At 42.2% G+C, this 15,813-nt stretch overlaps 1 protein-coding gene across 4 annotated transcripts in view; it reads right to left on the bottom strand.

Annotated features, from left to right (window-relative positions):
* Nucleotides 1–6,119: 6,119 nt before the first annotated feature.
* Nucleotides 6,120–15,813, bottom strand: part of WDR86 (WD repeat domain 86) — a 48,621-nt gene continuing 38,927 nt past the window's right edge. For 3 of the 4 annotated variants that reach the window (XM_039348404.1, XM_039348405.1, XM_039348406.1), the window contains exons 6-7: nt 9,810–9,913; nt 6,120–9,066 (exon numbers count right to left, since the gene is read on the bottom strand). In XM_039348404.1, the coding sequence (XP_039204338.1) occupies nt 8,848–9,066; nt 9,810–9,913 (323 nt within the window). In that variant the 3' untranslated portion in view covers nt 6,120–8,847. Of the gene's footprint in view, nt 9,067–9,640; nt 9,914–15,813 lie in introns of those variants that run through there. The other variant, XM_039348407.1, reaches the window with a different exon arrangement.

Here is a 15,813-nt window from a genome sequence, read left to right as displayed (position 1 = left end):
TCTGTGCCAGCATCCTTTATTATCCTAAGCATCCACAGGAGGGCAAAGGACAAAATACTATTACTAATGCAAATTTTGCCAATTACATAGAACAGAACAGAATAGAATAGAATAACAGAGATGGAAGGGACCTTGGAGGTCATCTAGCCCAACCCCCTGCTCGGGCAGGAAACCCTACACCATTTCAGACAAATGGCTGTCCACTCTCTTCTTAAAAACTTCCAGTGTTGGAGCATTCACCGCTTCTGGAGGCAGGTTGTTCCACTGGTTAATTGTTCTAACTGTCAGGAAGTTTCTCCTTAGTTCCAGATTGCTTCTCTCCTTGACTAGTTTCCATCCTTTGCTTCTTGTCCTGCCTTCAGGTGCTTTGGAGAACAGCGTGACTCCCTCTTCTTTGGGGCAGACCCTGAGATATTGAAATACTCCTATTATATCACCCCTAGGTTTTTTTTCCCATTAAACTAGACATATCCAATTCCAGTAACCGTTCCTTATATGTTTTAACCTTCAGTCGCCTGATCATCTTTGTTGCTCTTCTCTGTACTGTTGCTTGCATGTGTGCAACATCAGAATTGGACTAGAATTTCCATTGTAAGTAAGGCAGTTGTTAAATGAATCACACCCAATTTTATGAACATTATACCATGGTTGTTAAGCAGATTGGTTGTTAAATGAATTAAGTAAATCCAGCTCCCCTCACTGAGTTTACTTAGCAGGGGTCATAAGTGTAAGGCCTGGTCATAAGTCACCTTTTCCAGTGCTGTAACTTCAAATGGTTCCTAAACAAATATTTGTAAGTTGAGGACTATTTGTAATTTAGGAAATAGAACATGATGTACATTCTTTGTCGTTTACAAGATGCTAAATAAAAATACGAGATTTCTGCATGTCCCAAAAAAAGGATTTTGGACAAGATAGTCTCCCTTTTTGATAAGAATGCCCCAGATGCCGCCATTTGGATACCATTTTTCATATATGTTGATCGGGTGTGCAAAAGATGTGGAAAAAATGGGGAGTAGGCCTTTCTTGGTAAAGCAAACAGGTTTACCTAAATTTGTGTTAGGTTTCCTGCACAGCATGGCAATTGCTAAGGATTTCAGACATTTTTGTGACTAAACCGCAAACAGCCAATTTTCAGAATCGAGGTGGCACCTTTTAAGGGAGATAAAACCTTGGATGAGATTTACCCATCTTAAAATGGTTTTAAGTGGGGATGTGATTCGTTTGATCAACTTGGGAGAAAACAAACGCACACTTTATTTTGAACAGCTGTTTGTTTCTCCTGTATTGATGTGTACGCATCCTAGTTATGGGGCCACTTTGGAAGATCTACTTTGTCACTGCAGCTGTAACAATGTAAGGCACCCCTTTGCTTGGAAAAAAAATAACACTAGGGTCAATAAGAATTGCATCTCGTTATTCCAGCCTATCTCTTTACCTTTAATAAATCACTTTGTTGCAGGAAAACAGTGAAATGCAGTGAATTAATTTAGATTATCCCACTTCCATTTTATTTTAGTGTTCAGTGGATATAGTCTTTCGCGGTTTTAAAAAAAAATGATTATTTACAAGCAGTGGCTCTAATACGGCAGCTTATTTCTCTCTCACTCTGAAGAACCATTTCTTCTGAGTGCGAGAAGAACCATTTCTATGGAAAAAGGATTCTTTCAACCTTGCCCAAATTAAATCCAATAAAGCAATGTAACCACTAGAGGGCAGGCGTGGCTCTTCTACATTTTCAGATCTTCCAAAGCATCATTTTTCCTAATTGAAGTTTCTTTCTTGCTTTATCGAATGTACACTAGTTTCTGGAGAGGAAATGACTGGAGCATCCGTCGTCCATATGCATCCAAGCAGCAGTCAAATTTGCTCCCTGATTTCCACTCAAAAGATTTTTGAAGCTGACTGACTTCACACATAAGACATCCATGTGGCAACTTGGTTTTGCTTTTTCAAGAGAGAGCATTAGCAAAGCCAGTCCCAGTTTGGTTCTGAGCTTCCTGTTTTCATGTACAAACCAACATCTGGATGATGAGGAACACCAAACGCCACCACAATGGAGGGCTAGAGTTGCTCCCTGTTAATGCCATTGTTCTTCCTTGCAGCTGGCAGCTTACAGTGGCTTTTTATTTTAACAGCCTGGGGCCAGCAGTCCTGTAGGAATTCATGCCAGGGAGAAACACACATGGAGATATGGCGGGAAACAGGGAACAACTTACTAGTCTTGTGAGAATAAAGTGATTAAGTCAGGAGTCTTCAAACTTGGCCCTTTGATGACTTGTGGATTTCAACTCCCAGACTTCCTCAGCCAGTGTGCCTGGCTGAGGAATTCTGGCAGTGGAGTCCACAAGTCATCAAAGGGCCAAGTTTGAAGACCCCTGCGGTAGGTCATTCTTGGATTGCAAGGTCTGGAAGAGGTGGAAATGAGTTCAGCCTTATGTGGAATTGAGAACTGCTATACTGCCAAAAAGACAGAAGAGTCAGCAATAATGGATGGATGCTGCAATGAACTTCTAAAATGTGTGACTGAATAAAGGTAGATGTAGGACAAACACTTATTGTGTACCCACCTAATTTGGGGGGGATTTTACTGACGGTCCAGACATTTGCATTTGTAAACTTAGTATTTCCCAGTTTGTTTGGCCTTAGGACAGAAAGAGAAAACTTGCACAATGCAACCAGAAGCCCCTGGCTTCCCAATGTACACGCAATTGATGATAAATCTTAGGGGATGGGAAGTGTTTGGGCTCAGGTGTGCATCCCTAGTATTCATATCAAAATTATTCACATATTTGGTGGTGATCCAGGAGAGTTTTGTTTTGTTTCGTTTTGCTTTAAGTGTTTCTGGGTCAACTTTGACAATCTGGCAAATTCTTCATTTTTCAACTTCAATGTCTCCCATGTTTCTCCCTTTCAGCAATTTTCAGAAGTATGGACTTTAATTTTCTGATTTTCCCAGTCAGCTCCATAGAGCCAGTTTGGTCTAATAGTCGAGGCATCAAATTAAAAAAAAAAAAGGCTCTTGAGTTATAGTCCTGCCTTAGGCATGAAAGCTGGCTGGGTGACTTTGGGCCAATCACCAGGAGACTATGAGTTCTAGTGCCACCTTAGGCCTGACTTTGGTGACTTTGAGCCAGTCCCTCTCTCTCAGCCTCACCCACCTCACAGGGTTGTTATGAGGAAAATAGAAGGAGGAAGAAATATTAGGACTGTTCGTCATGTACATTTATTTATAATAATGGTGTAATAATAATTATCATACTGATGAGGTGATAACCACTATATAAGTAAGGCTCAAATGCACAAGACATCACACATTTGCACAAGACAGGCCGCATCTCCACCATCCAGAGTGATGTAGTTGTGTCTGCACAGATTCACATTTGAAGGCAAAGGTTTGGTTGGAATTCCTGTGCTGCCACCTTCATCTTTTTATAGTAATTTTATATAAATTGGACATTTAATTTCCTTGCTCCCAGTTCAGGATGTTGCTACAATGTCCTGTATATTTTTTTCGTACTATCATTTTGGTGAGTTTGGGTTTGATGACTGCTAATTTCTACAGAAGCCATGCACTTCCTCCTTGAAAGTTGATGCCATCAAAACCAAGGAAAATTTTGCTCAAGTGTTTGGAATTAGCAAAGAAAAATGAATTGACAGAAACATTAATCATGCACTCGGCTCAGAAATAGAAAAACACATTAAAAATGCATCCATCCACTTCACTCAAGCGGCAGGAGAATGGCATGGAAGTCAGCTCAGCTATCTGCTTTTCATTGGGGCAAAGGAAATGAACCAAACAATGTCATTGTCACTTTTGTTTTGCCAATCTTCATCTTAACTGTAATTTGTCAACACAAACCGAGAGCTTCAGGCTGAACTGAAATTCTTTAAGTCAGAACTAGGCTCAGAAGATGAGATCTACTGTGATGGAAATTCACCATTTTAACAATTGCGCTTATCTTCAGGATTACATCCCTTTGAGAACATGGGTAGAATATAGTTACATCCACAACTGGGACCAGAATTTTCATTGTTAAGAAAAATACTTATTAAGTGCCCAATTTTACAACTTTTTTTGCCATGATTGTTAAGTGAATCACTGCAGCTGTTGAGTCACATTTTCATTAAGCCAATCTGGCTTACTCCATTGACTTTGCTGGTCAGACACCAATTGGGAAGGTCTATGACAATTAAGAGAAGAGCAACTAAGATGATCCTGGAGGCTAAAACATACAAAGAACGGCTGCAGGACTTGGGTTTGGATAGTCTAAAGAAAAGAAGAAATAGGGGAGACAAGATAGCAATGCTCCAGTATTTGAGGGGCTGCCACAAGGCAGAGGGGGTCAGGTTGTTCACCAGAGCACCAGAGGGAAGAATGAGAAACAATGGATGGAACCTGACCAAAGAGAGAAGCAACCTGGAATTAAGGAGAAACTTCCTGTCAGTGAGGACAATTAACCAGTGGAACAGCTTGCCTCCAGAAATCGTGGGCGCTCCATCCCTGGAGGTTTTTAAGAAGAGACTGGACAGTCACCTGTCTGAGATGGTACAGGTTTCCTGCTTGAGCAGGGGGCTGGACTAGAAGACCTCCAAGGTCCCTTCCAGCTCTATTCTATTCTATTCAACTTGCCACAGCCAACTCGCCGCAGGACAAGAGTTACACTAATATCAAAGAAACAGTGGAGTAGAATCAATAAAGAAAGGATGCAAAAGGAAGAACAAAACGAAATGTGAATGACAAAAATTTAAATATGTATTATTTATTTTAAACAATTTAATTGTTAAATTGTCCTGTGACAAGTTGGCCATGGTGAGTTGGCTAAGGCCAGTTGGCAAAGAATTGGCTGTGGTGGGTTGTCCCATTCTGAACTGGGAAAGTCACAAATGGTGATCATTTGATCCCAAAATCTGCAGCCCTTATAAATATATGGCAGTTACCAAGTGCCCAAATTCTGAACATATAACCGGGGTTACTATGACAGTTGAGGAGTGCACATTTTTTTTTCAATGTCATGATTTCAGATGATTGCTAAACAAAAGGTTTTAACTCAAGGATTCTCTGTATTTTAAGCAGAAAATAGTAACTGTGATCTATTCAAGCAGGCACTTTTCAATCAAGGTGGGCTGATACTTTAACAGGTGTCACAAGGTAATTATGCACAATGGACTGGGCACTTCACCTTCCCAGTTAATATTCATTTAAAATTATTCTAATTCTTGAGAGATCTTTCAAATCTTCTGTTCAAAGCCATCTCACCCTTTAGCTCCCATGTGATCTTTGAGAAGATTGCTGAAATCTCACAAGAATTTTGCAATTATTTACATTTGGATGTCATCTTGACGAATCAAGAATGCTTTGACACCTGCAGATATTAAAATCATTTGTGGTTTAGCAAAATCTGGAGACCCCAAAAACTTTCCCCCTTACTGTCTAAGCAACCTTAGAAACGAAGAATAATAGAATAGTTAAGTGCAGATATGCTAGTTATTATGACAAAGCTATTGAAAAAATATTCTTTCTCAGTTTCCTTTCATCAGCTAGCAAGCAAGTTTCATTAGTTTCCAAGTTTTGAAGAAGGTCAAGCATGTAATACTGTGGTTTGGTTCCTATCAAAGATCTGTAATTCATACTGGAAGAGGGAAATAGATGAGCCTCCTAAAAAATGCTGAACTTCCAAGTATTCCATATCAAGGTCTCCACCTTTGTCATAGACACAACTATATGGAATGCTAATCTTATTATAGCAATTGGAAGACAAGTTGGCTAACTATTCATTGATGGTCATTGAGATTCTCCTCCTCCTCCTCCTCCCTCTTATGAGATATTGGAAAAAAATGTCATTTGTCTTCTCACAACCATGGCCTACTAACACCATCTAGTTGAACTGTTCTTCCGAGAAAATACTTTCCTGGCTGGAGATACAAGTTTATCAATTAGCAACAATTATACTTTTTCCAGTTTCAATAAAGTAATTGGGACACCAAAGATGCTTCTTCTTCCGCATTCACTGTGACTAAAATCAGTCCAAACCAAACAATACCATGTTCTCTTTAGAAGAATATTTATTTTCCAATTTCTTTTACTCCTCCCCCCCCCATGGACAGTGATAGGATTACAGTATGTAACAAGGACCCCACCCCCAAAGTACACAAATGATTAAAAGTGTTTGTTTCAGCTAAAAGAAAATCCACAATGACTATTATATGTTTATGGCTCAGTGGTTATCTAAACAAATACTAGGAAGAGAGAAAAACTAGGATGAGTTTCATTCCCACAAAGAAAAACTCAATCAACCAGGACATTTGAAGTCTTCCAAAATTCTTCTCTCTCTTTTGAAGAATGAACTGTGTTCTTCAGAGATGTTGCTCAACTTCCATTCTCTACTTCAAAACCAAGAGAGAGTCATTATTCATTCATTTTGAATTCTGGAACACATCTGCAAGGATTTATATCTCAAGGAACAGTCTCCTTGGGTGATCCAACCTATGACAACTTCACTACTGAAAGAATTCATCTCATTTCTGCTTTCAGTCCTATGGCAATTAGTTAAAATGTTCCTTCTCCCAAAAACTGCACCCAACCTTTACATCTTCTAATCTAACCAATGGAATTTAGATCAATGTTTCTCAGCCTTGCCAACAATCTCAATTCCCAGAATTCCCTTACCAGAAATTCTTCTGTAGCTCTTCTCCCTCAGATTAAGAGGTTGCATCAGAACTGAAAGTTCCTCTGCATCCAGAAAGTTGAAAGTTGAAAACTACAAGAAAGGGTCAATGAATATCATCTACCGAAAGTCCTTAATCTATATGGCATAGCGGGCTGTTGCTTTGATGCCCCTTGATGCCTTCAAACTATTCTGCTTTGCTACTGGATAGGTGTACCTGAGCTAAGCAGTTGACAGAGGAAATGAGTGGATTTGCTTTTTAGAAACATCTCAAGATCTTATTTCACATTTGGAACAATACTGACATACGTTCCCAAATTGAACTGTAAATTCAGTCTTGTTTCTAAAGAAAAAGAATGGTTTGTAGGGTTTTTTACAGTGGAAACTGATTCTTTCTTGGTGCTTTAAGTATCAAAACGGTATTTTTGTGTGTGTGTGTGTGTATATATATATAATCCCACAGAATGCTTTAAAGTCATCTTGGGTATTCAAGCCAATTCAAAGGGAGAGAAGATTACAGGAAATTCTCAACTTACAACCATTCAGTGACTTACAATAGCACTGAAAAAAGGAACTTAAGATCAGTCCTCAGCATTGTCGCCGCATCCCCAAAGTTTACAGTATGATCAGAATCTGGGCAGTGTCCTGGGTCTTGTGCTATCCATTTTTTATCTTCTCAGCCAGTTTCTGACAAGCAAAATCGGGGAGCAGAAAGCCCAATTCACTTAATAACTTACACCGCTCATTTAACAACTGCAGTGATTTGCTTAACAACCATGGCCAAAAAGGTTGTGAAATTGGTTGCAACAATTCTCTTGCTTAGCAATGGAATTTCTGATCTCATTTGTGGCCATAGGTTGAACATTTAACTCTAGCCTGCAAGTTGCCAGCTTGAAAGCTGTTTTTGTTGAGCAGTTTCTCCTGAGAAAGATTATTATTTACAATAAGAGCCGGTTTATTTCTTTATCAAATGTAGTTTTGTCTGGCCAATCATGTTCAGAAATTTATGCACTTTTCATGACTAGCGTTTGAAAGTGGTACCAAGCAATTCCAGGGCAACGAAAATATAAATTTAAGCAGCAATCACACTAGTGTTGTCCTGCACAATTGTTTAAAGCTTCCTCCAGCCTTCTGTGGAATTCCCAGCAGAGAATTATATCTTTAAAAAATGTGCAATAATAATATACATACTTGGGGAAGCAATGTGGAAAAAAGTATGTTGGGGAAAGTATGGTACATGGTTATGATGTTTTTAAATTATTGGTGAAAACTGGACAGAGAGCACTGTTTCTCAACCCTTGGCAATGTTAAGATATATGGACTTCAACTCCCAGAATTCCCCAACCAACTCCAGCTGGCTGGAGAATTCTGGGAGTTGAAGTCCAGACATCTTAACATTGCTAAGGTTGAGAAACACTGGTGTAGAGCGCTGACAGAAGGCCCTGTCAATCCAAAATAGATTTATACTGACTACTAATCAGTCAAGTTTGGGATGCACCAGAGCTGTTTTGAAATGAGAGAGGAAGATAATTTTTTCAACTATAAAACATGCTCAACTGAATTCAAACTTGGCCTCAACTATCTGTAAAAACGGCACAGATATCAACTCCCATGTAAAGCATCTATTCTTTTCTTATGTGTTTCTGGATGTATCTTTAAATGTTTCCCCCATCCAATTTAATAAATTTTATATACCTGTTCCTTAAAAATCTCTTTCTCTGCCTCTTCCAATAGCATTGGTTGTTTGGAATTCAGTTCCCAAGCCCTGGACCATTCAATGTGAACAATGGGCATCATTCTATGATCCACCAATCAAGAAGGGGCACCACAGCTCAACCAACTAGCAATATAGGCCTCCTTCATAACATTGGGGATGTATTGGATTCAAGAATGTCAGCAAGCTTTGTTTTCCATTGGCATCAAGATAGAAATTTGTCCCATATCTGAGGTGGAGGGGGTCATACTCTAGTCTGTCATATTTTAGTCTGTCATACTCCAGTCTGTTTCTTCATGTGAAACACAACCCCCAGGTAGGTGCTGGGCAGTGCCAGCCAGGCACAAAGCAAAATGAGGTGTGGTAAGATTGAGCTCCAGATGGGTCTAGACTCTAGCCAGTAGCTGGGAAGAAGATCATAAGTTCTCCTGGTTTGCTACTCATGTTACTCATCTCTTCCAGTTTTCACTCAAGTTCCATAGTTTCCCGTGGTCCTCCATTTTCCTGATGAAGCACACAGCCCACTTTGTTGTTGAAAAGGCGAGGTAAGCTTCCCTTGTGGAAATGTCTACCCTGGATAGAACGTTCCTTCAAGCGACGCTTGTTCCGTTTACAAATCTGCCGGATGTCCCAGATCCTTAGTGTGCCATCGTGGGAAGCTGTGTACAATAATTCATTGTGAATCTGGAACAACAGGGCCATACTTAGACTGCTTAGCATTGACAGTCACAACACAACACAAGACAGCAGCAAAGAGAGAGCTTTCTTGCTCTGGCATACTTACAAAGCAGAGGGATTACGTGGAAATGTGGGCTGATGCAGTTTCAATCTATACGTATAACTCAAGAGAAATCTAAAGCCATGCAACAACTCACACAAAAGAAGGAGCAAAGGTGAGCTAGGAAAGCATAGGCAGTTGTATTTCCTTAGCATTTTTTGTTTATGAGTGTAGAAGTTGTTTAACAAAATAAAAAAAATAAAAGCAGAGGAAGAATTTAAGAATAGTACTGTGGGGTCCTTGGTGCTCTCTGAGCTTAACCGTTTTATTGCAGAAGTTTCCTAACCCAACTAGATAACATCATCTGGGCTAGAAGAAAGACAGGTCTGCTCTCTGTTTATATACAGGTAGCTTACCCCACCAGTGAGCAAATCCTTCTTCCTTCTAGCACTGATGATTATATTAATCAGATAATGAAAGATCTGCAAGAAAACAACCAAGCTCAGAAAACCTTAAGGGCTCCACAGTTCAACCCTGAGCTATAAATATTCCCTTCTATTGGCACATTTTTTATAATAAGCATTATTGATGAAAGGGCGGTCTTCTATGAGTATCTAAAATGAAATGGCCTTATGAATACTTTGGACAGAAGTTGCATCATCTCATTCCCCCGTAGTAAAATCAGAGAATCTGTAATGTTGCAGCTTACTTGGATGCAGTTAATAACCAACTTATGACCACGAAACACTCTTTGCAGAATGCCGGTCTTTGTGTTAAACGCTCGAGCACAAGCATCACCACTTCCAGTAAACACTGATGAGAAAAAAATAAGGATGAGAGGCTTATTCAGATTATTTTACATTATGCATTTCTTAGACAGGATATTTGCATCCCATTACATTACAGTCCCAAAGGATCAGAGAATAGCTGTGGTGATGCAGTGGTTAGAATGCAGTTTTGCAGGTTAACTCTGCCGACTGCCAGCAGTTCGATCCTGACCGGCTGAAGGTTCCATCCTTCCAAGGTGGGTAAAATGAAAACCCAGGTTGTTGGGGGCCATATGCTGACTCTGTAAACCACTTAGAGGGGGTTGTAAAGGATTATGAAGCAGTATATAAATCTAAGTGCTATTGCTATTGTCATCGCTATCAGCTTACTAAAATAAAATGGAAAATAAATAAGGGTAATAATGTTGTAAATATAATGTATAACTCTATCAAAGATTAAGATTAGGGGCAAATCAAAATAAGAAGCAAATGAGCTGGTCAAATAAAAAGTAGAGAACAAAATGGATGAAATATTGAGTCTTTTGCATTGTCTAAACTCAAATCTACTGTATATGGTGAATAGGGCAAAATATAACTCCCTATAAACAATATATATCAGAATATATAGAGAGAGAATATATAGAATTCTTTTACCTACAAGTTGTCCTCAACCTGTAATTTTACTCATACGAGTGACAGTTGTAAAAGCAGGTAACCATGTGACAGTGCCTGATTTTACCACCTTTTTGTAGTAGTCATTAAGCAAATGGGGAGGGGGCCAATGTCGAATGTGGGTCAAAAGTAGCTTTTTCAGGGTCCGTTGTAATTTGAATGGTTGCTAAGCAACTGCTTGTAGGTCGAGGATTACCTGTATTTGAAATGTCCTTATTTTTTTCAGATAACCATGCTTACTTATACTGATTTACCATACTGTACTATGAACTGAAACTATAATCAAGGAGGTTGTTATTAATTGTAATTACAGTAAGTCAATGTGATATGCAAAACTAATTAACCATATCAGATTATGCTGGAATTAGTATTTAAAGTGGTTTTTTTATTTTATTGCTAACATGAAAAGTCCAATAATGATGGTGTTAAATGTCTAATAAATCCATTATATAGAAACACTTTAATAAGAAGAAAACAGGAATTAGTACTTTTTGCCACAGGCAACAATAGAATATGAATACATTGATGGGTGGGGGCAGAGCAAATCTGTATTTTGACTTCAAGGCAAATGTTCTGTTGCACTTAACATTAATAACAAACCAAAGCATTCATTCAGTGAAGCTAATTTAACTGAATATCCATTTGGAATATCAAGCTATTGCAATCAATTGCAATCTATCAGGAACATTAGTAGAATAGAGTATCTTTATTGTCATTGTGGAACTCACAAAGAAATTAAGTGCTGTCCACAGTGCACACTACATACAAGTAAAAACCACAAATAAGAACATACATTAATATACACACATCCTTCACATTCTATTCATCATTGCACTGCCCCTAATATTGCACTTCAATGTTGCACTATATTGTGGTATTTAATATGGTTACAGTGCTGGGATAAAAACTATTTTTAGCCTATTTATCTTTGTTTTTATTATCCTGTACCGTCTGCCAGATGGTAATTGTTATGTCCCGAGCCTTGCAAACGGCTCGGGGTGTTTGCAGGCGGTCCCGGGCAGGTGCAAAGCTGCCCGGGACCAGACAGGCTGTCGCCAGCGCCGTGCGCATGCGCGGGTGCTGGCGCGGGAAAAGTATCGCATTGACCCGGGAAATGTCTATATAAGAAGCTGGGAGGTTTTGGGAGCTGCTGAAGCCATCTACTTGTAAGCTGAACGCAGAATAAAGAAAACTGAGAACTACAACTACTTCTCGTGTCTTACATTTCCGCGAAGGACTCAACACTGGCGACGAGGGTGGGATGCCTTACATCGCCTGGAAAGGAAGAAGTGTAAGCTTACCCAAGTGAGTCCTGAGCGGCGGAACGGTGTCGACTCGGCAGCCAATCCAGTGCGCATTTGGGGGTAGGCTGGCTGATAGACCCGTCTCCTGAAGATGGCAAAGGTTGGAAGGCTTTCGGAGTTCGACGTCTCACATCCAGAGCGGTGGGAGTCCTACGTAGCCAGGGTGGAGAACTACTTCAAGGCAAACCAAGTGAGGGAAGAGAGCTTGAAGGCTGCCACCCTGCTTTGTGTTTGCGGTCATGACGCCTTCGAAATCGCAGAAAACCTTGCAGCACCTGTTCCAGTAGAGTCTGTTAGCTACGCAGATCTAAAGAAGCTACTGAAGGAGCACTTCCAGCCTAAGATGTCCATCATCGCATGGCGCCACACCTTCGAGCAGAGGGATCAACGATCCGGAGAGTCGGCCAAAGAATACATCGCCGCATTGAGGAAGGCCGCCAAGCACTGCGAGTTCAAGGACCTCGAAGAACGACTGAGGGACCGATTCGTGTGCGGGTTAAGGCATCGAGATCTACAACAGAGACTTTTTGCTAAAGAAGAATTGTCCTTCCAAGATGCCTTAAGAGAAGTCACCGCAGAAGAAGCAGCAGGCGGCGCTGTCAAGAACATGCGGCCAATCAGAAACAGTCCAGAGGTTGCATCCGTGCACCAGGAAGACGTCCAAAGGAACTCCGAGGAGGATCCGGACGAGGAAGTCGACCGTCTCCACCCCACGAAGGAAGAAAATCAGAAGGGAAGCTCTTCAGCTCTGCTCAAGTGCATCGGCTGTGGAGGTCGCCACAGGAGAACCAACTGCAAGTTCCGCTCCGCTACCTGCCGGGCATGCGGCAAACAAGGACACATTGCAGCTGTGTGCCTGGGCCGTCAGAAGGTACAACCTCAGGAAGAATTGCGCCTGAAAGGTACCGGGGTTCCCAGCCAGAATAGGGTAGGTTTTTGCGCTTCGCGAGGAAGCATCTTCAGGACAGGCACACACAAGCCCATTAAGAAAAAGCTGTCACTTAAGGTGAAGCTACAAGGGGTTCCATTAACTATGGAACTAGACACAGGGTCTGCCCTTTCAATCATCTCCTTGCATACATTTAGGAAGATTTGTTCCGGTAGTGGAACTCAGGTCAAGCTAAGGCCTTCTGACATTGTGTTAACAGATTTTCAAAATTCAAGAGTGTGTGTTAAGGGGGAGGCCACCCTTAACGTGCAATACAAGAGTTTTGAAGGTCCACTAGACTTATTAGTAGTAGGGGGTGAACGAACGAGTCTCATAGGACTCGATTGGTTTGAGGCCCTGGGGATACACGTCACAGGACTCAACAGTTTACAAACACTCGACCTACAGGAAGTCTGCAAAGAATTTGCAGATGTTTTCAGCCTCCAGCTGGGCACATTCAAAGGACCCCCTGTGTCCTTAAAGCTAGACCCCACTGTCACTCCCATTAGAATTAAAGCAAGAAGGGTTCCTTTTGCTTTAAAGAGTAAAATTGACACTGAGTTAGACATACTGATCCAACAGGGAATTCTAGAACCTGTTGATTCCAGTCCTTGGGAGACCCCCATTGTCACGCCTCTAAAGGCAAATGGGGACATTCGCATTTGTGCTGATTACAAATGCACACTCAATAAGGCATTGCAGCAACAGGCCTATCCTGTTCCTGTGGTCAGTCACATCCTGGCCTCTCTCAAGGGGGGGGCGTGTTTTTGCAAAGCTTGACCTAGCTCAAGCATATCAACAGCTGCCTGTTGATGATGATGCTGCTATAGCTCAGACTATTGTGACCCACAGAGGGGCCTTTAAAGTAAAAAGGCTACAGTTTGGAGTGAATGTCGCTCCTGGGATTTTCCAAAGCGTTATGGAAAACACACTACGAGGTATACCAGGGGTCTGCCCCTACTTTGATGATGTCTTGATTGCAGGAGACTCCACACACATTCTAGCTGAAAGGCTCAGGGCTGTTCTGTTAAGATTCAGGAAATCAGGCCTCAAGCTCAAAAAAAGACAAATGCAAGATTGGGGTGCCTTCTACTGAATTTCTGGGGTTCAAAATTGATGCTGCTGGGATTCACCCTGCTGAATCCAAACTAACTGCTATTTTAGAAGCACCTAGGCCAAAGTCCAAGGCCGAACTTCAGGCCTTCATGGGCCTCCTGAATTTCTACAATTCTTTTCTTCCACAAAAAGCTAGTGTAGCTGAGCCTCTTCACAGGCTACTAGACAAGCAAGCAGTGTGGCAGTGGTCACAAACGCATGAGGGTTGTTTTAACAAAGTCAAGGCTTTGCTCACTTCTAACAGTGTACTTGCACATTTCAACGAGTCCCTTCCTGTGTGCATCGCTTGTGATGCGTCCCCTTACGGGGTTGGAGCTGTCCTGATGGAACTCAGGTTCCTGTTGCATATTACTCCAGAACATTGTCTTCTGCTGAGCGCAACTACGCTCAGATAGACAGGGAGGCTCTGGCTGTTGTTGCTGGAATTAAAAAATTCCATGATTGTCTATATGGCAGGCATTTCACGGTCTTCACTGACCATAAGCCTCTGCTGGGACTGTTTACCACACGTAAGCAGACTCCCCAAATCATTTCCCCTAGAATGCTTAGGTGGTCTATTTTTTTGTCTGCATATGATTTTTCTTTACTCCACAAGCCTGGAAAAGAAATGGGCCATGCTGATGGACTCAGTAGATTGCCTCTGCCAGTAGTAGAAGCTGACCCTGCGCCAGCTGTCAACATTCTATCAATCCAAGCTTTGCCCGAGCTCCCTCTTAGTGCCAGGGATGTTGCCGCTGAAACAGGTACAGATCACACACTTTCACGTGTCCGTTCCTGGGTTTTGTCTGGTTGGCCTGAGCACTGCCCTAGTCCTGAGTTTCAGAGTTTCTGGTCCAAAAGGAACGAGCTGTCCCTTTCTCAGGGTTGTCTGCTTTGGGGAAAACAGAGTTGTCATTCCCACCTCAATGAGGACTAGGGTCTTAGAATCCCTCCACGAGGGTCATCCTGGCATTGTTCGTATGAAGGCTCTTGCGCGCAGCCACTTGTGGTGGCCTAGTTTAGATAAGGATATTGAGGCTAAGGTGCATGCATGCCACCTGTGCCAACGATCTCGCCCAGAGATGCCCCAAGCTCCCGTGCATAAATGGGAGGAAACGCAGTCCCCATGGTCTAGGGTGCACATTGACTACGCTGGGCCCTTTCAGGGCCAGTTCTTTTTGGTCCTTGTTGACAGCCATTCAAAATGGCTTGAGGTTGTACCTGTCTCTTCCACCACCACTGCAAAGACTATTCAGGTACTGAGGGGGATTTTTGCTGCACACGGGCTTCCAGATGTCATCGTGTCTGACAACGGCCCTCAATTCACTTCCTCCGAATTCCAAGCTTTCTTACAGGCTAACATGAGTCGTCATGCCACGTCTGCACCCTTCCACCCGTCCACCAACGGTATGGCTGAACGTATGGTGCGCATCACAAAGGATGCCTTGAAAAGACTCACCTACGGGGACTGGCCTCACAGGTTGGCTGACTTTCTCCTTTCTTATCGCACCACACCGTCCACTTCTACAGGGAGAAGCCCAGCTGAACTTCGTTGGGGGCGTCAACTTACTACTAAACTTGACCGGTTGCATCCGGACCGACTGCCTTCATCTACCTCACATCCTAGGGCACCTAGACAACTACTTGAGGGTGCCCCGGTCTGGACTCGCAATTACGGGCCTGGTCATACATGGGTCCCCGCTTCTATTTCCAGGGTCACAGGTCCTCTCTCCTACGAGGTAGCCCTGGCCAATGGTCGTGTCCTGCGTCGGCACATCGACCAACTCCGCCCTAGGCGGGACCTTTCAGATGAGACTCCTGGGTCTTTTCCAGGGGGGAGGGGGACCCTTTGGAGCAAAGGGAAGGGCACGAGTTGCTGCCCATCTCCACTGATGGAGCCACTGACGGCCCATTTCAAGCTTCCGCAAGTGCTCCGAAAAGGAATTC

This window comes from Crotalus tigris, unplaced genomic scaffold, assembly GCF_016545835.1.
Source record: "Crotalus tigris isolate CLP2741 ecotype Arizona unplaced genomic scaffold, ASM1654583v1 scf7180000018151.1857312, whole genome shotgun sequence".
In the NCBI taxonomy this organism is placed as follows: Eukaryota; Metazoa; Chordata; class Lepidosauria; order Squamata; family Viperidae; genus Crotalus; species Crotalus tigris.
This window is presented reverse-complemented; position numbering and strand designations above follow the sequence as displayed.